Raw genomic sequence first — 21,273 nt, 5'->3', positions numbered from 1 at the left:
CCCCCCCTTCCCCAGCGTGCCCGCCACGGTGCCCGCCAGAGCTCCCCACGGAGCCAGGTACCGGCAGGGCTGAGGCCTCCCTAGTGCTTTGTGTATGTTCGGAGAGATGATGAAAGCAGGAGGGTAAACAGCCACAGAGCAGGCCCTTGGCTGCTCATCCCCCTGAAGAAGCCCCCCCCCCACCTGTCTCTACCGCTCGTCCCCCACCTCCATCCAAGGGGCAACAAACCCCTTAGGAGTCAGGTTGTAGCAGTTCCTGGGCAGCGACCTTTTAAAACCATTCCTCAGCTTCACAATGAAGTCACCCGGCCACCTGGCCTTGCATTGCCTTTGGTTTGGGGTTCAGAGGCTAAGACACGCTTTATATCTCCAGCCCCCCAAGCCCGTAACTGGAGATATAATAAGGTAGTGAACAAAGGGTTCAAAAAGCCTTACCTGACTTTTCTATCAGACCTCTTTCTGGTGTTGTCTTTGTCTTTAGGCCTGGTTGAAAGGAACATCTCTACATGGGGGTTTTCTATGGAGATGGTTTGCCTCTTCCTTTTCACTACCCCCAGTTAGAGGTTCTCTTTCTGGCTTTCCTTTAGCTCCCCAGTTCTTCCTGCCCAGCTTTGCAGCCTGTCAGAAGTGTGATGGGTGGTTTAGGAGTACACCCCTCTGATCCTGGTTCTGGCCCTATCTCGGAGGTCTCTCTGAATGTCAGAATCCTGACAAACAGCTGCTGGGTCTGTGGTCTGCCTGTACCCCAGCGCGAGCCTCTGGTTCCCAGGCCTCCACCTTTGACCTTTTGGAAGGGAGAACAGTCTAGGGGCTTAGTCTCTGGCCCTGGGGGGATTGACAGCCTGTGAGCTTTCAAATTCAGCTTTCAAGTTCTTAGCTCTTTGTCGTTTACCTCTTCCTTCAAGGCTCTCTTTACATCTCCCACTGAGAGGAGCACTTTTCTCTGTGATTAGGGTTGAGGAAACAGGGGTCAAAAGGTAAAGAGAAAGTTAGCCTCCTGGCTCAGATTTAAATTAGAACAGGAGGCTAGGATACTAGGTAGCATAACATGGAAATGTGTAAGGAGGCCCAGGGTTGCTTGTCTCAGATACAGTTTCCTCAGAAAGGATAGATGTTTTCTTAGTCTCTCACCGGGCTGGGTAGTAGCTGGTCCTTGCCATCTTGGAGAGCCTACAAAGACATTTGTGCCCAGTTCCTAGCAGAAGCAGAATGCACAAGCTTACGCTCTCAGTCCGTTTGCCTTGCCTCACTTCCTTGCACCTTTCTTATTAGGCTACGTTATAGGGAGAGTCTTGGCCTTTCACAAAGTTACCCCCAAGAAATACACTGTTGTCTTGCTTAGAGCCTCAAAGATACTGCTTCCATTGCCTGAACTTAATGAACCTTCAGAATTTTACTGCCCTCAGTGCTGTTGGCTAGAAATCAGGGTCCTACAACTCGGATTTCAGAGTGTAGCTGAGAAGGACTAGGAAGCCCCACTTGCCTCCAGCACCCAATGCTGGCAGGCTCAGTTGGGGGTCAGCAGAATTTCAACTTCCTGTGAGGGGCTTAGAGGGCTTCCCTTCTGCCATTTTCTTGATAAAAACTAGACATGTGGGAGAAAAAGACTCTATTTTTTCTCCCCCAGATGCTTCCAGAGTCCCCTGGGAAGAAATAAGGGAGATAGTGGACAGTTTATCTGGGGTCTGCTTTTCTTCCCTTTGCCTCTGTTTCCCCAGTATATCCAAGCTGAACCACCTACCAACAAGTCCTTGTCTAGCCTGGTTGTACAGTTGCTACAGTTTCAGGAAGAAGTTTTTGGCAAACACGTCAGCAATGCACCGCTCACAAAACTGCCGGTGAGTGCAAATGCAGAGATGAATTCTCCAAACTGGAGAGGGAGTTGTGGGTTTTTTGTAAATTTCATCCTTTTTGAGATTTGGGTAATTGCCTATTATCCCCATCCCGGGTCAGGGCATTACTGGCTTGCCCTAGTCCCCAATTTACCACTCCCTTTCTTTGTCTTCGTAATACTTCGTGCAACAAGGGGCGCCTGGCTGGCTGAGTCCGTGGAGCGTGTGACTCTTGATCTGGGGGTTGCGAATTCGAGCCCCATGTTGGGTGGAGAGGTTGCTTAAAATCTTAAAAAAAAATACTTCATTCAACAGGTTATCTGAGAGTGTCTAAGCTCCTATACGAAACTCTCATGGCACGGTTAAAAGGGTACAGGATTTGAATTTACGTAGGCTTGTGTTCAAATTCTAGCCCTGCCACTTGGTATCTCTGTGATCTTAGGCAAGCCATTTAAACCTTTTGAGTATCTGTTCCTTCATCTCCAGATGGGATTAATATCTCTACCTTATAGGGTTTCTGTAATGGTCAATGAGGTAACCCAGTAAGTACGTGGCACAAATTGGGGCTTTGTGAATACTGATTTCTTTCTCCCCCACTTCTTCCAGGCCACGTGATACCGTGGCATAGAGGTTAAAAAATTCCAGCTTTGGGGCTCAATCGATTGGGCCTCCAACTCTTGATTTTAGCTCAGGTTGTGATCTCAGGGTCATGGGATTGAGCCCTGCCATCAGGCTGCATGCTCAGTGAGGAGTCTGCTTAAGACTGTCTCCCTCTGCCTCTCCCCCCACACACACTCTCCCTCTCTCAAATAGATAGATAAACCTTAAAAAAAAAAAAAAAAGAATTCCAGCTTTGAGAAAAAGATTAGTTCAGTATGGGTTTTGTGAAAGGATTGTTAAAAAGAGAATTTAGGATGTAACTCTCACATACTTCTTTCCTGTCTCAATTTTGTAGATCAAATGTTTCTTAGATTTCAAAGCAGGAGGCTCCCTGTGCCATATACTTGCAGCTGCCTACAAATTCAAGAGTGACCAGGGATGGTGAGATGCCTTCTTTTCTATGCTTCTTACATTTAGGGGGACTCCCCCTTTATGATTTCCTAGGTCTTTCTAGGGGTGGGAGAGCATAGGTAGACATTCTTGTGAGTCTCTTACTTTGCTAGGTTGGTAGGCCGGACTTGCTGGGTCAGAAAAGTGGCTGAGAGTCAGAGCCAAAATAGTCTCCCAAGAGTGAATGAGCATGTATGTGTGCGTCAGCGTGTGTATTGTAGAGGAAAGGGGATTCTTCGGTTGGCATCTCAACTTTTCTTTGTCCTTTCGGATAAAGTACAAAATGATTCATGGAGTTGACATTAGTGAACCCCAGATCCCAGGCCATTTTGGCAACAGTTGTGAGCAACATTGCTTCCTGATTTCCCATGCTAAAAAGTCACATACCCTGACCTCATCTTCAGACCTGATCTAAACCACTCACTAGATTGTTGCCTCTTCTCAAGGCGGCGTTACGATTTCCAGAATCCATCACGCATGGACCGCAACGTGGAAATGTTCATGACCATTGAGAAGTCCTTGGTGCAGGTAATAGTCAAGAACCTTCCCCGTCCATCTCCATTCCCTCAGTGAAAATCTAAAACACGCCTTCCCCATGATCTCATCGCATCTATTTCTTCTCCCCACAGAATAACTGCCTGTCTCGACCTAACATTTTTCTGTGCCCAGAAATTGAACCTAAACTGCTAGGGAAATTAAAGGACATTATCAAGAGACACCAGGTGAGTGGGTGGGTCAGAAGACGTTTTGGAAACTCCATGACTCTTTTCCTGATGTTTTCAGTACAATAAGCATCCCTTTGGGTGACATGTTTTCTATTGCAAAGGCGCTCTCCCTACTTGGAAAAAGACTAGAGTTAAAGCCTTGAGCGTCTCTTTCTCAGTTCGCTCCTCCCATTTCCTGGTCTTGACAGGTTGGAATCACTGTTCCTAGAGACTGCCTTGGCCTGAGGATTAGGAAAGCCAGAGATTGCCTGATTTCAGAGAAATGAAACCTTACCTTGGAACTGTGTAATAACCAGCAGATGCCATTGCTGGGAACATACAGTCAACTTTACATTTCCCATGTGCAGATTATCTGTTCAGAGGATTATCTGTAGCAACTTTCAGTTCTTTAGTTTTTCTTCATTTTATTTTATGTTTATTTATTTTTTTAAAGATTTTATTTATTTATTTAACAGAGAGAGACACAGCAAGAGAGGGAACACAAGCAGGGGGAGTAGGAGAGGGGGAAGCAGGCTTCCCGCAGAGCACGGAGCCCGATGTAGGGCTCAATCCCAGGACCCTGGGATCATGACCGGAGCCGAAGGCAGATGCTTAACGACTGAGCCACACAGGCGCCCCTAGTTTTTCTTCATTTTAGCACTATCCCAGCTCTTTGCCTCTGCGTCTCAGCTGGTGTGTGTTTAAAGAATGCAAACTAACTTTAATACCATTCTGAGCAAAATATGATTAGGAAGGCAGATCTGTGGTTAAATCTTACTTTGGCTTATTTACACCCATGAGTAATTCAGAGGGGACTATTCACCTGCTTTTCCTCATGCCATCCAGGGAACAGTCACTGAAGATAAGAACAATGCCTCCCATGTTGTGTATCCTGTCCCAGGGAACCTGGAAGAAGGTGAGACCTGGGTTTTTCTGGCCTCTGCAGTGGACGGCTTGGACTAGGAGTGGGGGACTGTTCAGCCCCCGCACAGTGCCTGGGCTCCTCCTCTCTCCTTTCAGCCCTGAGCCCTCCTACTGCCTTACGTTCCTATTTCCAGGTCCCTGGCTGCAACACGAGTTGTGTACAGTTATTTTCTGTGTATCCCTTTAGCTTATATCTCTCCTTGTTCTGTCTCTGTCCCCAGAGGAATGGGTACGACCAGTCATGAAGCGGGATAAGCAGGTTCTTCTGCACTGGGGCTACTATCCTGACAGGTGAGGACAGGGTCCTGGGACAGGTTTAAGTATAGGAGCCAGACTGAGAAGCCTTGGAACATCTAGCAAAGCAAGCAGACACTCTTTTGGGGTTATTTCTAGGTCTGTTCATTTGTTCTCCTCCTCTCTATTATGAGAATTTTCTGTCTTGGGAGAGGTTTGGACTTACTCGATGAGGGTTAGGCTAAAAAGATTGGGGCTTTATGTGTGAAATGGTTATTCTGGTATAATCTGTGATAAATGATAGAAACAGTCTAAATGTCTAACAGTGCGAAAATGTTTCAGCAATTTGTATATCTACTCAGTGGACTATTATGCAGCCATCGAACTGATAGAAATAACATGGGGGAAAAATAAATCACATGGATAATTTGTAGATAAATATTAAATGCAAAAAAGTGTGATTATAAAATAACATCTAGTGACATTGCAATTGTGTAAAAACAAAATCATACAGGAAAAATTTACTGGGAAAAATATATATACCAAGTAGTTGTGTTGGGGTTATTCTTTTCTCTCTTTCCTTTTTTTTTGGAGTTGCTCTTACCACTTTGTGATGGAAGGAATCCCAGTATTAGTTGGAAAAATAATCGCTTCTCGGCCTTTTGGCTAAGATCAAGTGTAATTGGAAAAATAGTCATAGCAAAAAAGAACCCAACAACCCTATACTTCTTATAAGTGGAAAAGGTGAAAGATACATACTTTACTTTTCTGTGACTCCATCCTGTTGGTCGTACTTCACACTCAATTTCCCGTGGCAGTTACGACACATGGATCCCAGCCAGTGAAATTGAAGCATCTGTGGAAGATGCTCCAACTCCTGAGAAACCTAGGAAGGTGAGCATTTCTTGTCCCCTGACCCCAGAAAGTATGCCAGGGGCCACCTGGGGGGCTCAGTTGGTAGAGCGTGCAACTCTTGATCTTGGGGTTGTAAGTTTGAGCCCCACGTTATGTGTAGGTATTCCTTAGAAATATTTTTTTTTTAAAAAAAGACGAGGACCGGGACCAGAGCACTCTTTGGAGGTGAAGCCCGGGCTCCCGCGTCCTTGGGCTTTTCTGTCAAGGGCACTCAGACAGCTGTGGCTTTCAGGCTCCTCTCCAGCACAGCCTGCCTTTGTACTTCAGGTTCATGCAAAGTGGATTCTGGACACAGACACTTTCAATGAGTGGATGAACGAGGAAGACTATGAGGTAAATGATGACAAAAGCCCCGTCTCCCGCCGAAAGAAGATTTCAGCCAAGACGCTGACGGATGAGGTGAAAAGTCCTCTTCTTTCTTCCCTGATCCCTTAGCCTAAGTCTCGGGATAGGTCTTCAGTGGGGCTTGTTGGCTGACATTTGTTCCCACTCTCCAACCTGCAGGTGAACAGCCCAGATTCAGATCGACGGGACAAGAAAGGGGGGAACTATAAGAAGAGGAAGCGCTCTCCCTCTCCTTCACCAACCCCGGAAGCCAAGAAGAAAAACGCTAAGAAAGGGTATACCGGCCCCTGCCCTGCCCCCACCTTCGCCATTCTCTCCACACCATGGTGAAGGCAGGAAGGACAAACGCCTCCCCGTAGCCACCTGGCCCTGAGCAGGGTAGGCCAGGTCCCTGCAGGTGTCCTGAGAGGGAAGATGAGGTCGAATCTAGCTGCCCGGTTGTTGGTTCTAGTTGCAGCCCCCAGTGAACTCAGAGGGAGCTAAATCTTCCAAGTGAAAGCCATTGCCTTTCCCAGTACCCTGTAGTGACTGGTTTCTGTGTGTGCTCAGCTCCACCTTTGGGATTCTCTCTTGCTCGCTGCCCTTGAAACCTCAACTTCCAGGGACTCCTTGTCCAGGCATGACTGGGTTATCTTTCACTCCCTTTCCTTCCCAGTCCCTCGACACCTTACACCAAGTCGAAGCGTGGCCACAGAGAGGAGGAGCAAGAAGACCTGACAAAGGACATGGATGAGCCTTCACCAGTCCCCAATGTAGAGGAGGTGACGTTGCCTAAAACAGGTATGGGCCACACCAAGCTCCTGGGACCTACCTTCTGTCAGGGCTGAGTTCCCTCACCCTGCTTCAGGTCTGGAGGATCTTTCCCTTCAATTTAGCTGGTTATTAAAATTATTTTCATCACCATGGACAGTGCTCTGACTTTGTCCGTATCAGCGTCGTGGCCTGTGCTTTGTGCCTGGCGGTAGTTCTCTCCAGACGGCTTCTGATCAGGCAGCCCTGTCAGTAAACTATTTAAGCACAAGTTCTGTGTGTGTGCTACTATAAGGCTACTTTAGGAACATTATAAAACACGTGCAAACATTACCTAAAAGTGGGAAAATGTAAAGGATAAGATTAAAAAAAACCAATATAAAGAGAAGTCCTGCGATTCTCTGCCTGAATTCCAGTGGACCATCTCTTGTATCCCGTGTGAGAACCCCACTTGGGAGACCGTTGCTCTGCAGTGTTAGAGAGTGGAGCAGCTGCAAAGGTGGACTGCCACCTGTATTCTGTAGACGAGCTCCAGATACCCAGGAGTGTATTTCAGGGGCGGGGAGGGGGCCACGGAGAGAGAGGACGGCCGGCTTCCAGCCCCTCGGCAACCACAGCAGAGAGCACAGCGGCTCTCTTCTGTTTTCTCCTGAGCTGGTGGGTACGGATTCAGTTAAGGGAAGCCCTCTGCTCTAAAAAAAAGGTTGAAGATCCAACCACTCCTCTACAGAGTGATTTGGTCAGACCCTGTCTCGGTCCATTAAGGGCTCACAGACACATAGATGGAGATAAGAGGGGCCTGGTGGAGACAGGAATGCTTTATGAATGTCCATAGAGTAGAAGATGCTTCTTTATAAGAAAAAAGTTAAGTGAATTTTTGGCGGCGGAAGGAGGGAGCATGGCAAGTGAGTTTCAAGGCCTAGAATGACTGTGCCTGGAGGGAGTTACCACCTTTTGTGATCCGATGGAGAAAGTTTTTTGGGGGGGGGGAATTAGATCTCTAGAATTGTTAACAGTGGAGAGTTTGGGGCTTGGTTTGGGCAGAACCTGTCTGATAAAATGACTGTCTCTCTCCTGGCAGTCAACACTAAGAAGGATTCAGAGTCCGCCCCAGTCAAAGGAGGCACCATGACTGACCTGGGTAAGGAGGAGGGGAGGCTCAGCCGCCAGCCTCCCCTAGCCCGCCGGGGCTTTTCAGAGAGTGGGGTCCTGCTGCCCCTCAGGAGGCTCCAACCTTCTCCTTTGCCGTCTCTCTCTTTCAGATGAACAGGAGGATGAAAGCATGGAGACCACGGGCAAGGTGGAGCCAGTTTAGAAAGGCCCTCTCTGCCTCTCTATGGGATTCTGAGTTGTGCTTATTAAGTTCCTTCTACCCAGAGCTTTCTATTCCCTGGAGTTCTCCCACCTTAGACTAGTTCTAGCTGTTGTTCAAAACTCAAAACTCTGACCCTTTCCAAGTTCCAGGGCCTATAACTGTTCATTCCCATACCCATCTTTAGTGCTCCCACTTTCCTGGGGTGTGGGAGAAGCAGAGGGTTGCCAGGGGCAAAATGGGAATGCTGAGTGTCCAGCAGCCTCCATACTTGTAGGATGAAGATGAAAACAGTACGGGGAACAAGGGGGAGCAGACGAAGAATCCAGACCTACATGAGGACAACGTGACTGAACAGACCCACCACATCATCATTCCCAGCTACGCCGCCTGGTTTGACTATAATAGGTATTGTTGTTCCAGCTTCTCACTGCTTGTCTGTTTCCCTGCCTCCAGGGGCCAACGAGCTGTTCCTCTTCCTGTCTCCACATAAGTTATTTCTTCATCAGCCGGGTAGACTGGGGAACACTTCGGTTTTAGGGGAGTTCCTGGTCTCTTTGAGTATTAGTGCCCTGGGGGAAGTTCTCCCCAAGGAAGGGAAAACTGCTTTGTTTTCCCTCCCTCCCTTCCTTCTAGGCTTTTCCTTCCGAGGCTCCCGTCTCTCCACCAGTGCCTTCTGAATGTATTATGTCTTCTCTTGCAGTGTTCATGCCATCGAGCGGAGGGCTCTCCCCGAGTTCTTTAACGGCAAGAACAAGTCCAAGACTCCAGAAATGTAAGGAAACCTCAGCACACGACTCTCTTTCTCCCTCCTGTCCCTGATCACCCTTCCTGACCCAGCAATATCCTGTTTCGCAAATATTTCTTGAGTTCCTTCCAAGAGCCAGGCACCGGGCTACTCTTACAAGACGTGATCTCTGCCCACGAGCAGCCCCAGCCCAGCACCATGGCCACAGTAGCTGCTCTCTAGGATTGCCTGGGGGCAGGATTAAGCATGGTCTTCTATACAAAACGGGTACCTGCTCTGATGCCTCCATTTCTTTCAACAGAGTCCAGAGCCTTCCAATCCATCATTACTAAGATATCTAAAATGCAGATATCCCCGGCATTCATAATAGCTTTGACTAAAATGTATATGACCATGCTGGTCCCTGAGAGTAGATTTTAATAGAAAAACAAGAGGAGGGGGGCGCCTGGGTGGCTCTGTCGTTAAGTGTCTGCCTTCAGCTCAGGTCATGATCCTAGGGTCCTGGGATCGAGCCCCGCATCGGGGTCCCTGCTCAGTGGGAAGCCTGCTTCTCCCTCTCCCACTCCCCCTGCTTGTGCTCCCTCTCTCGCCGTGTCTCTCTCTGTCAAATAAATAAATAAAACCTTAAAAAAAAAAAAAGACAATAGGAGGAACTATGAAGATCCAAGACTCTGAACTAAGGGCTGGAGAAGGCTCTATGGAGAGAAGTGTTGTGTAAAGTGCAGGCTTGGGGCTTGGAAGTCTTCGTCTTCGTGGAGGTGTTGCCTCAAGCCAAACCTGTTTGGTTTTGAATGAGTCTTGGCAATCTTCTAGGGTTAGGGATGCGCCAGGATAAATGTCATAATGAGAAGGGGGAGAAAGTGTCGATCTCCCTGGGAACTGAATGGGTTTGCTTCCCAGCTCTTCCTCAGCTTCCCCTCCCTGGGGCCATCTTGCCTTTCCACCATGTTTCTTTCCCTGTACCTGGTATTGTTCTCTCCTCTTCCTCCGGGGGAAAGCTGTATATATGAAGAAGCTTGCTCTCTCCAGAGGAAAAGGGAGAAACGACCTGGTGGCAGGAGTTCAACCTGGTCTGTAGGCAGGGCTGGATCTAGAATTGTTCTACACTTGGTTCTCTTGGTGTGAGATAGTAAATAGTGATAATTCCCTGCGTTTACTGAAAGCTTACTATCTCCCAGGCACTATCCTGAGTGTCTTACGGGTATTGACTAATCTTTATATCAGCTTTAGAAGTAGGTCCTATTATCCTCTCCAGTTTACTGATTAGGAAACTGAGATACAGAGAGGTTAAGTCACTTGATTAAGGTCACACAGCCAGTGAGTAGAAAAACCGGGATCTGAATCCTTTAGACTGGCTCATGTTCTCAAACTTCATGCTATACCACCCAATAGCTACCATTTGCTGAGCTGCTGAAATGTGCCTGGCACTGTACTAGATCTTTACAGGTCTTTCTATTCCTCAGCAGACACTCCCACTTTACAGATTAGGAGACCGTAGTTCAAAAAATTTAAGTATCTTGCCCGAGGCCATCATGGAAGAGCTGGGATTTGAACTTAGAGCTTTCCACCTTCAAAATATATATTCTAGGGGCGCTTGGGTGGCTCAGTCAATTAAGTGTCCGACTTTTGATTTTGGCTCAGGTCATGATCTTGGGGTCATGAGATCAAGCCCAGCATCAGGCTCTGTACTGGGCATGGAACTGCTTAAGATTCTCTCTCTCCCTTGGGGCACCTGGATGGCTCAGTCGGTTAGGCATCCAACTAGTGATTTCGGCTCAGGTCATGACTTCATGGGTCGTGGGATCAAGCCCTGCATTGGGCTTAGTGGGGAGTCTGCTTGAGATTCTCTCCGTCTGCCCCTCCTCCCACGCACATGCACTCTCTCAAATAAATCTTTAAAAAAAATAAGATTCTCTCTCCCTCTGTCCCTTCCCTGAGCACGCTTTCTCTAATAAAAAATAGAAATAAATATAAATACATATGTGTGTGTGTATATACATTTTTTTCTTTTTTTCAGTGAGCTCCACACCCAGTGTGGGGCTTACTTAAGAAACAAAAACATAGGGCGCCTGGGTGGCTCAGCTGGTTAAGTGACTGCCTTCAGCTCAGGTCATGATCCTGGAGTCCCGGGATCGAGTCCCGCATCGAGTCCCGCATCGGGCTCCCTGCTCGGCAGGGAGTCTGCTTCTCCCTCTGACCCTCCTCCCTCTCATGCTCTCTGTCTCTCATTCTCTCTCTCTCAAATAAATAAATAAATAAATAAATCTTTAACAAAAAAAAAAGAAACAAAAACATATATTCTTTATAGTATATATATTCTTTATAGTACGTCATGCTGACTAGCTGGAGAGACTGGGGATAGAGACTTCCCCTTAACACCTGCCTTTGGAAATAAGGGCACTTTTTCTTGCTTTTTGATTGCTTGTTCAAAAGTTTGATGAAACTTCCCCAAGTACAGCCAAGGAGATGATTTATTTTATTTTATTTTAAAGATTTCATTTATTTATTTGACAGAGACACAGCGAGAGAGGGAACACAAGCAGGGGGAGTGGGAGAGGGAGAAGCAGGCTTCCCCGCGGAGCAGGGAGCCCAATGTGGGGCTCAGTCCCAGGACCCTGGGACCATGACCTGAGCTGAAGGCAGACGCTCAACGACTGAGCCACCGAGGCGCCGAGATGATTCATTTAACTGAACAACTGCCATCAAGGAAAACGTGGCAATGGTTGAACCCGTTGAATCTAGTACGTAGTAGACCTGCAGTGTTTACTGAGGCAGACAATCCACTCTGTTCTCTTTGTCACACAGGAGGAACCATCAGCTCTTTTATCACCTTTCCTACCCCTCAGTCCTCAGCGGACTTATTTTTCTTCCTCTCATTCATCTCTCTCTCCCCTAAGCTACCTGGCTTATCGAAACTTCATGATTGACACGTACCGGCTGAACCCCCAAGAGTATCTCACCTCCACCGCCTGCCGCAGGAACCTGGCCGGTGATGTCTGTGCCATCATGAGGTGGGTCTGCAGCTGAGGGGAGGGGGTCCGTAAGGATGTCTGCCCACAGAAGTCTCTTGGCAGAAGGAGAGCTGCCAGCAAAGAGCGTAGAGGAACACGCAGGGAAAAAAAACACGTGTAGAGAAAGGCACAGTTCACGTTCAGGGCATGTGTGTGACTTGAGGGAATGGCAGTGACGTTCTCTGGCGTGTGGAAGAAAGGAGGAGTGCGCGTGTAGTTGAAGGATCCTGGTTCAATTTTCCTGGCTCTCCTGGAAGAGATGATTACTAGGTGGGCGGATATGGAGAGAGGTCCCGACTGGAGACGGAGGCCTGGGTGTCACTGGCATTTAGGGATTTGCCAGCGAGTAGAATGGGCAGGGAAGAGGGCTGGGGAAAGGGAGATTTACACCCCCACCTCTGGCCCTTTTTGGCGGCCCCACGTGACCCTGTCTCCACCTCTCTCCTGCCAGGGTCCATGCCTTCCTAGAACAGTGGGGTCTTATTAACTACCAGGTGGATGCTGAGAGTCGACCAACCCCAATGGGGCCTCCGCCCACCTCTCACTTCCATGTCTTGGCAGACACACCATCAGGGCTGGTGCCTCTGCAGCCCAAGACCCCGCAGGTAGGGTGAGGGGCTGTGGGGGCGGGGGCGGGGCGGCGCTGGGAAAAACTGGGCTTCTTTGGACTTTTCTTTTCCTGGTTTTTTAGGGTAATGGTTCAGGAGTGTTTTGAGGCTTCTTCCTTTTCCGTGGGATGCAGAGGGCTACAGGAGGCAGCCCCGTGTGTTTAGCACCCTCTCTCAGCCTCCGCACCTAAGACTGTGAGGACTTGCTGAGGGAGAAGAGATGCTCCTTGTCCTCGAGGAGCAGACAGGCCAGTGTAGGGCATGGAGCAGATAGAGAAAAATGGCGGAAAATTAAGTTGCATGAAATTTTTGAACTTTGTTGTGTTTCCAACATTTTTTTCATTTTTGCCTCATAATTATTGTCACTTCCATTCCATACATTACTAAAATTAAGTGGAGACAGATTACGTGGCTTGCCCAGGGTCACAGAGTACCAAATCTAGGATTAGAACCCAATTGTCCAGCTCCTGAGGGAACCTATAAAGGTCGATGTGAATACAAATGGGGATCATGCCAACTACAGATCTAATTAATCATTAAGGGAACATGGAACAGTGGCATGAGTGCCCCCAGAGCTTGTGGGCCGCCCAGCATTTGGTCTTGAGGCCTCCAGGGCCTTGGCCTGGTCATTTTCCGCCCAGCCTCCATGACGCCAAGCTCTGTCCCCCAGGGCCGCCAGGTTGATGCTGATACCAAGGCTGGGCGAAAGGGCAAAGAGCTGGATGACCTGGTGCCAGAGACGGCTAAGGGCAAGCCAGAGCTGGTAGGTGGGGTGTAGACCCCGCTGGGCTTTTTATTTGCCCCTTTATTGGGGGGCCCCTGCGCGGGGAGAAGAGACGTGAGAGCGAGGAGCTACAGCAGTGAGGGAGGAAGTCCCCCCCCCCAGGGGTGTCCCTGGCTTTGGGAAGGAAGCTCCTTCTGTCTGTTTTCTCTCTTCTGTCCGCCCCTGGCTCCCGTGGTCACTCGTCCTCACCTCTTCCTTTCCCCTCCACAAATAGCAGACCTCTGCTTCCCAGCAAATGCTCACCTTCCCTGACAAAGGCAAAGAGAAGCCGACAGACATGCAGAACTTTGGGCTGCGCACAGACATGTACACAAAGAAGAACGTCCCCTCCAAGGTATGGAGGTGTGGGCTGACTCCAGGTGGGGAGCACCTTCAGCCTTCAGAAGTCACGGGCTCCTCTCTCTGACCCGCCTGTTTCTCCTGCAGAGTAAAGCTGCGGCCAGTGCCACTCGAGAGTGGACGGAACAGGAGACCCTGCTCCTCCTGGAGGTAATTGGGGCAAGGAAAAGGAGAGTTTTCTATGAAAACGGAAGTGGCCAGGCTGCCAGCCGCACTCGTGAGTGGGCAGAGCGTGACCTTGTCCCCAGTCTCTCTCTTCCCTGATGCCTGCCACACCTGCCCCAGGGAACAGCTCCAGGCCAGGCATTTGGGCCATTTCATTAACTCCGTATCCTCTCGTAGTGCTACTTGGAGATTCCCCTGGGACCCAGCAGAATCCACAAATACCACAACACAGAGAGCTTTGAAGCCCGCTGCCCTTAGTAGGATGGGGGGAGTTGACCTTCAAGGAAAGTGGCTAAGTAAGGAAGTTGTGTCTCCACCACTACCACCAGGCACTGGAAATGTACAAAGATGACTGGAACAAAGTGTCAGAGCACGTGGGAAGCCGCACGCAGGATGAGTGCATCTTGCATTTTCTTCGTCTTCCCATTGAAGACCCGTACCTGGAGGACTCAGAGGCCTCCCTGGGCCCCCTGGCCTACCAGCCTATCCCCTTCAGTCAGTCAGGCAACCCTGTTATGAGCACTGTTGCCTTCCTGGCCTCTGTCGTCGATCCTCGAGTCGCCTCTGCTGCTGCGAAGTCGGCCCTAGGTAATGTGGAGGGGTCCTGGCCTCTTTGGTTTGAAAGGCTGATTACTCAGACCTAGCAAGGCCCTCACGTTTGGCCGCCCTGCTGGCCCTGTCTGCCGCTGGCGCCGGCTCAGGCACCTGTCGAGCTCCACGCGGGTCTAGAGGAAGAGATGGGCTTCCGAGGCAGCTTTCGCAGGGACAGCCGCGACGGCCTGGCCGCCCGTGCCCCCAGCCTTGTCCTCTCTGGATCTTGCAGAGGAGTTCTCCAAGATGAAGGAGGAAGTGCCCACAGCCTTGGTGGAGGCCCACGTCCGGAAAGTGGAGGAGGCAGCCAAGGTGACGGGCAAGGCAGACCCGGCCTTCGGTCTGGAAAGCAGCGGTATCGCAGGAACCACCTCTGATGAGCCTGAGCGGATCGGTGAGGCTGCCGGCTGCCCCGAGGCCTCCCCTTTGGAGTCCCTGCCTCGCCTCATCCTCACAGCACGAGACCCACGGGGAGAACGGGTGGGGCTTTTATGGTCCCCAGGACTCCACCTTGGCGACTGCGGCCCCCTCCTGGCCCTCTCACTAGGATTTTGGCTAGGAGAGCGGGCTTTTGGAAAAGCCTTACGGAGACAGACTCTGTATCAGACATTTCCATTTTCTCTCCACCCCCCCCCCCAAACCCTCGGGCCCAGAGGAGAGCGGGACGGATGAGGCACGGGCAGAGGGGCAGGCCGCGGAGGAGAAGAAGGAGCCCAAGGTATAGCGGGACTGAGCTGGGCCGGGAGGGTGGAGGTGCCGGGCGCGGCAGCGTGGGGAGGGGAGCCAGAGAACCTCCGACGGAGGAGGTGGAGGTTCGCCTCCCAGCCTGGCCCTCTGTGTGAGGACCGGCTGCCCTGACGCTGTCCGCTTTTCTTTCACGGGCACCTCAGGAACCCCGAGAAGGAGTTGGGGCTGCCGAAGAAGAAACAAAGGAGAAGACCAGCGAGGTCCCCAAGAAGGACGAAGAGAGAGGGAAACAAGGTGACAGCGAGAAGGAGTCAGAGAAGAGCGACGGGGACCCCATAGGTGAGCCTCCCAGCGTGGTGGTTGGGTGTCTAGGGGAGAGAAGTGGGCGGCAGGCCTGATCCCACCTTCTTCCTGGCCCAGTTGACCCGGACAAGGAGAAGGAGCCAAAGGAAGGGCAGGAGGAAGTGCTGAAGGACGTGGTGGAGTCGGAGGGGGAGAGGAAGACGAAGGTGGAGCGGGACATTGGTGAGGGCAATCTGTCCACCGCCGCCGCCGCCGCCCTGGCCGCCGCCGCTGTGAAGGCCAAGGTGAGGGCCAAGGGCCCAGAAGACCCCCAGGGAAGGCGCTGCCCCCTGCTCTGATCTCACTTCCCAGGCTCACTTCCATGGTGCTGGCCGGTTTCCTTCTCAGTTTGATCTGAGAGGGAGAGTTGGTCATCTCTTCTCTAAGCTCTTCAAAGCTTTTTACCATTAGGCCTGTTTTTATCCTCTAATTATTTGACCTTGTCTTATCTTTTGCCACTCTCTTTCTTTTCATGTTCTTTTAAGAATATGAAGCCTTTGCTACTCTGTGGGTTGTGACCACAGCAAATTCTTTCTTAAAATCCGCCGGCCTCCGCCCTAGCGCTCTGTCCCCGGCCCGCCTCCGGTGGGCCCTCCCGCTCATGTGCCGCCCTCCCCGCCCTTCCCGCCTTCCCTAGCACCTGGCCGCTGTGGAGGAGAGGAAGATCAAATCACTAGTGGCCCTGCTGGTGGAGACCCAGATGAAAAAGTTGGAGATCAAACTCCGGCACTTTGAAGAGTTGGAGACCATCATGGACCGGGAGCGAGAGGCAGTGAGTAGCACCCCGTGGGGGCCAGTGGAGCCAGGGGCCACACTTTGACACCGAGCCGGGCCTGGGTTTAGGATGGGGGTCAGCAGCAGTGGAGGAAGCCTGAGAGTGACCCGGCTTCAGCATAGAGGAGCAGGAGGAGCTTGCCCTGAGCGGTTGGGGACACAGTGGCCCACAGGCAAAGCCTGGAGCCCGAGGTCCCACAGAATGTTGGCATCCTGGGGCAGAGAGTCTAGTCGGTTTTTTCATTGCCTCACGTCCAGGTCCTTGAACAGTGTTTGACACATTGTAGACTCTCAGTAAATAAATATCTGTTGAGCCATCGAGTAGGTTTAAGGGATGAGAGGGAAGGGGCTCCAGACCCAGGAGGTGAACTTGGAAAGGGGATGGGATGGGCAAGGTATTGAACCATTTTGTTTTTGAGATGATATAAAAAGAAATATAAGACAGGGATCCTAACAGAACCTACGGTTTAATTGGAGACATCCAATATTCAGTACGGACGCATCAAAAACAGTGAATGTTTAAAGTATCTGACAAATTCAGATTGTAAGTCCTGAGAGATAACAAAATAAAGGCAAAGCTCAGAGGCTAAAGAGTTGATCTGGGATGGCTTCCTAAGAATGGTGAGTGTTTAGTCAATTTTGAGGGAAGAAAAGAACACGAGTTGACAAGAGGAACTGGAAGCATTTTCCAAATGAAAATAATGACAGAGGGGCACCTGGGTGGCTCAGCTGGTTAAGTGTCTGCCTTTGGCTCAGGTCATGGTCCCAGGGTCCTGAGATCGAGACCCGCATCGTGCTCTCTGCTCGGTGGGGAGCCTGCTTCTCCCTCTCCCTCTGCCTGCTGCTCCCCCTGCTTGTTCTCTTTCTCTCTCTGACGAATAAATAAACTCTTTTTTTAAAAAGAGGAAAGAAAATAGTAACAGAGGGGCACCTGGGTGGCTCAGTGGGTTGAGCATCTACCTTCGGCTCAGGTCGTGGTCCCAGGGTCCTGGGATGGAGCCCCGCATCGGGTTCCCTGCTTCTCCCTCTGCCTGCTGCTCCCCCTGCTTGTGCTCTCTCTCTCTCTCTCTCTCAAATAAAATCTTGAAAGAAAGAAAAGAATGCCAGAGTCAGAGCTTTGGAGCTGAAAGGAATAAGGGCTCCCACTAGATGAACCCCATCGCAGTGAGAAGCCATGCGGGCTCCAGAAGACTCGGTGGTGGGAATAGTGGAGGGAGGACGGGGCAGGGCCCGGGACACCCAAGCCCAAGATTGGCATTTGGTGTGGGGAGCTGCCCCACGGAGAGGCGGGGTGTGTCGGCGGGCGGAGCAGGGCGCGGCCCGTGCACGCGGCTGACAGGCACCCGTGCTCACTTGGCTCCGGCAGCTGGAGTATCAGAGGCAGCAGCTCCTGGCCGACAGACAAGCCTTCCACATGGAGCAGCTGAAGTACGCGGAGATGAGGGCCCGGCAGCAGCACTTCCAGCAGATGCACCAGCAGCAGCAGCAGCCCCCGCCAGCCCTGCCGCCAGGCTCCCAGCCCGTCCCACCGGCGGGCACTGCCGGGCCGCCCGCGCTTCACAGCCTGGCTATGGCTCCGGCCTCCGTCGCCCCTGCCCCCGCTGGCGGCGGGGCTCCCCCCGGAAGCTTGGGCCCCTCTGAACAGATTGGGCAGGCAGGGTCAGCCGCGGGGCCGCAGCAGCAGCAACCAGCTGGAGCCCCCCAGCCTGGGGCAGTCCCACCAGGGGTACCCCCCCCTGGACCCCATGGTAAGTGATGGCTTCTGGAACGCTTGCTGGCCAGGGGGCTCCGGGTGAGCGTTCCGATTCGCCCTCGAAAGGGATGTAGGACAGGACTGGAGATTTCTACAGATGGGTTCACCTCTGTGACATCCCTGAGCCAGCAGGGCTTCCTGCCCACATCCAGATCTTTGAGGTGTTGTTCCAAGGATGTACCACGTAGTCCCGGGTCGGGAGAAGCGGTGCTGAGGCGTGGCTACGTCATCCTTGCTATGCCAGGGAGACTTTCTGCCTCTAACCCCCTTGGTCTCTGCTCTTTGTTCCCAGGCCCCTCGCCGTTCCCCAACCAACCAACTCCTCCCGCAATGATGCCAGGGGCAGTGCCAGGCAGCGGGCACCCAGGCGTGGCGGGTAATGCTCCTTTGGGTTTGCCTTTTGGCATGCCGCCTCCTCCTCCTCCCGCTCCATCCATCATCCCATTTGGTAGTCTAGCCGACTCCATCAGTATTAACCTGCCCCCTCCTCCTAACCTGCATGGGCATCAGCACCATCTCCCGTTTGCCCCGGGCACTCTCCCCCCACCTAACCTGCCTGTGTCCATGGCGAACCCTCTACATCCTAACCTGCCGGCGACCACCACCATGCCATCTTCCTTGCCTCTTGGGCCGGGGCTCGGATCCGCCGCAGCCCAGAGCCCTGCCATTGTGGCAGCTGTTCAGGGCAACCTCCTGCCCAGTGCCAGCCCACTGCCAGGTGAGCAGCATCCTGGAGGGGAGGAGGGGGAGGGAGAGGGGTCCACACGGAGGGACGGGCGGGGGCGGGGGCAGGTAGGGGAAGGGCTTAGCTAATAGAACTTGCACAACCCTTTCTGAACGCTCTGGTAAATGAGAACACAGGGGGAAGGGCCTCTCTGGCTGTCCTCCACCATTCCCCACCCGGCAGCTGCCAGCTCTGGGATGACGTTGGGGCCTTTCACTGGTGGGTCACGGAGGAGTCCTAAGGCACAGCATCTCAGTTGTAAACTTGCAAAACAGCTACCCGTTTGCATGATGATCGGCACCCTCTTTGCTTGTTCCCATCACGTTCCAGTGCCCCGTTTAGAGAGTTTCCTGGGGCAGGAAGATTTGGGGTATTTCAGTTTTCCCAGTGTGAGGTGGGAGAGGGCGTTGGGGAAAGGCTACCTCGGTCACCTACCCACCCATTGCATGCCATGCCCAGTTCTGTTTGTCTGAGGTGGCCTGCGTCTGGATCCCTCTCCTGCTCACCCTGGCTGATTCCTCTTCCTTTTCTCCACAGACCCAGGTACCCCCCTGCCTCCAGACCCCACGGCCCCGAGCCCAGGCACAGTCACCCCTGTGCCACCTCCACAGTGAGGAGCCAGCCAGACATCTCTCTCCCTCACCCCCTATGGAGATCAAGGTTCCAGGAACAGCCCTCTCCCCACCACTGGGACCCTTCCCCAGCCTGGAGAGTTCATCACTACGTAAGGAAAGCTCCTCCTGCCCCTCCAAAGCCCCCACCATGCCTGTCAGAGGCATGCATTTTTATATCGGATTATTCAAGGACTTCTGTTTAAAAGATGTTTCTAATGTCTGGGAGAGAGGATAGGATGGGGATGCTGCCCTCAAAGAAAGGGCTGGGGAAAGGTGTTTATACAAGGTTCTAATTAACCACTTTTAAGGGTGCACCCCCTCAAAACTACTGCATTTTTTATGGATGGAAAAAAAAACAACAACGAAGCCCTTTAAAGGAAGTAGAGAGACATAAAAAGCCCACATTGGAGCTCCCTCCACCCACTAAAAAAAAAAAACAAAAACCCAACTTTTACATTTTTTGGAGGGAGGTGACAGGAAGGGGGAATTAAGGTTCTGGGAGAGCTCTGGGGATAGAATAGGGTGCAAAATCTGTCTCCTCCAGTCCCTCATTAGTGACCGAATCCACTCCTAAACCCCCTCAGCCACCCCAACCCCAGTTTATTCCTACTGATCTCTCCTGCTGCCTCCTCAGTGTTGCTGTTTTAGGCCACCCCAGCTCAGCCAATGACCCCTTTCCCCCTGAATGTCAGTTTTGTGTTTTTAAAAGTCACCTGCGTAGTTGATGTCAGCGTATGTGTATTTGGTGGGGAAACGTATTTTGGGGATTCCTGTGGTAGGTAATAGAGGAAAAAAGGGCCCTGTCCCTCCTCCCTGGGCCCTTTCCTTGGGCTCTTAGAAGACATGGAGAGGGGAGCTAGAGAGGAGGGGGAGTTGTAAAAACCTGAATTTTTCAAAAAGCACTTAAGCACCTCCTTCTTATGACTTGGTGGGTCACCCCTCTGACCTCTTCCACCAAGACCATCAGAACCTTGACTGGTAGCTAGGGGTTCCCTGGGATTTGGGGACAGTGGAGGAGGGGTGCCAGACCCAGGGTAGTGCCTACCCCCAGCTTGCAGCTCGGCTCTGCTCCTGGATTCCACTGCCTCCCCTACCACCTTTCCCTTCTTCATCCTTGACGTGAAGGCAGCCCGGACTCCAGGCTCTCCACCGGTTCTTCCTGGCCCCTCCCACCAGGCCTTTGTTCCTCACGTCCCCGTGTTTCTCTTCCTCCTCTGCGTCTTGGCACCTTTCTTCTGTTCAAAAGTTTTCTGTAAATTTTCTTTTTTCTTTTCTTTTCCTTTTTCTTTCTTTCTTTCTTTTTTTTTTTTTTTTTTTATAAATTAATTTGCTTTCAGTTCCATCTTGTGAATGCCTTCTGTGTTCTCTGACCCGTGGCTGTCAGGCAGGGGGATTCGGGCTGGGGGCAGCCTTCCCGGAGTCCTTCCCAGGGGCATTTGCTGCCACGGGCACGCAGACACTGGGCCTCTCTCCGCAAAGGGCTGCAGGCGGCACAGCTGTTGGGCTGTGTGTGGGTACGGGAGCCGGGTACCGGCCCTCACCTGCCCCAAAAATAGCTGTTTGAGACTTGGAAGGACATCCTCACAACCTGGAGATTTTGTATATTTATCCTTGCAGAAGTAAGGGCTTCATTCCTTCCCTTATTAGGTGGGAAGAAGGCAGGCATCTCACGTACTTGTGTTGTTACTGGCCCCTAGCCCTGCCGAAGTGACAGGCTCGGGCAGTGCTGACTGGGCCTGGCGTTCTCTCCATCAGACACTCCCTGGGCTTTCCCCACCAAAGGCCGTCAGTGCTTGGGAGGGTGAGGGCTGGGTTTAGCCAGTCGGAGGGCTAGGAGGACCTCCTGGGTAAGAGACAGAATGAGGACGGTCAGCCCTGGTCCTACAGGGATGTATGGCTTCCTTAATCCCCCAAGGGGTAGCCTTTGTAGTAGCATCAATGAATGGGGCCAGCATTTCTTAAATGACACAAAGATGGATCCTACCAGCCCTTCCCCCAGCTTTCCCAGCCCCTGGTCTATTGACCCTAGATGGTCTCTCCTCCCCTTCACCCTGCTCACAAAGGAAA

The 21,273-nt window shown here is 51.6% G+C and overlaps 1 protein-coding gene across 9 annotated transcripts in view; it reads left to right on the top strand.

The window, feature by feature from the left end:
* Positions 1–20,548, top strand: part of SMARCC2 (SWI/SNF related BAF chromatin remodeling complex subunit C2) — a 20,838-nt gene extending 290 nt beyond the window's left edge. Inside the window, exons 2-29 of one of the 9 annotated variants that reach the window (XM_081821840.1) lie at positions 1,719–1,838; positions 2,788–2,873; positions 3,329–3,410; positions 3,512–3,604; positions 4,433–4,502; positions 4,732–4,801; positions 5,563–5,638; positions 5,927–6,058; positions 6,164–6,279; positions 6,660–6,784; positions 7,836–7,895; positions 8,017–8,054; positions 8,344–8,474; positions 8,770–8,841; positions 11,712–11,825; positions 12,277–12,430; positions 13,104–13,196; positions 13,435–13,551; positions 13,644–13,706; positions 14,051–14,309; positions 14,545–14,706; positions 14,966–15,030; positions 15,203–15,338; positions 15,420–15,586; positions 15,979–16,113; positions 17,482–17,863; positions 18,161–18,586; positions 19,130–20,548. In XM_081821840.1, coding sequence (XP_081677966.1) covers positions 1,719–1,838; positions 2,788–2,873; positions 3,329–3,410; positions 3,512–3,604; positions 4,433–4,502; positions 4,732–4,801; positions 5,563–5,638; positions 5,927–6,058; positions 6,164–6,279; positions 6,660–6,784; positions 7,836–7,895; positions 8,017–8,054; positions 8,344–8,474; positions 8,770–8,841; positions 11,712–11,825; positions 12,277–12,430; positions 13,104–13,196; positions 13,435–13,551; positions 13,644–13,706; positions 14,051–14,309; positions 14,545–14,706; positions 14,966–15,030; positions 15,203–15,338; positions 15,420–15,586; positions 15,979–16,113; positions 17,482–17,863; positions 18,161–18,586; positions 19,130–19,206 — 3,621 coding nt within the window. In that variant the 3' untranslated portion in view covers positions 19,207–20,548. Of the gene's footprint in view, positions 1–1,718; positions 1,839–2,787; positions 2,874–3,328; positions 3,411–3,511; positions 3,605–4,432; positions 4,503–4,731; positions 4,802–5,562; positions 5,639–5,926; positions 6,059–6,163; positions 6,280–6,659; positions 6,785–7,835; positions 7,896–8,016; positions 8,055–8,343; positions 8,475–8,769; positions 8,842–11,711; positions 11,826–12,276; positions 12,431–13,103; positions 13,197–13,431; positions 13,552–13,643; positions 13,707–14,050; positions 14,310–14,544; positions 14,707–14,965; positions 15,031–15,202; positions 15,339–15,419; positions 15,587–15,978; positions 16,114–17,481; positions 17,864–18,160; positions 18,587–19,129 lie in introns of all 9 variants that reach the window. The other 8 variants (XM_081821839.1, XM_081821844.1, XM_081821843.1 and 5 more) reach the window with 8 other exon arrangements.
* The last annotated feature ends 725 nt before the right edge of the window (positions 20,549–21,273 follow it).

Source organism: Leptonychotes weddellii, chromosome 5, assembly GCF_054177405.1.
Source record: "Leptonychotes weddellii isolate Sample4059 chromosome 5, ASM5417740v2, whole genome shotgun sequence".
NCBI classification, from domain to species: Eukaryota; Metazoa; Chordata; class Mammalia; order Carnivora; family Phocidae; genus Leptonychotes; species Leptonychotes weddellii.
This window is presented reverse-complemented; position numbering and strand designations above follow the sequence as displayed.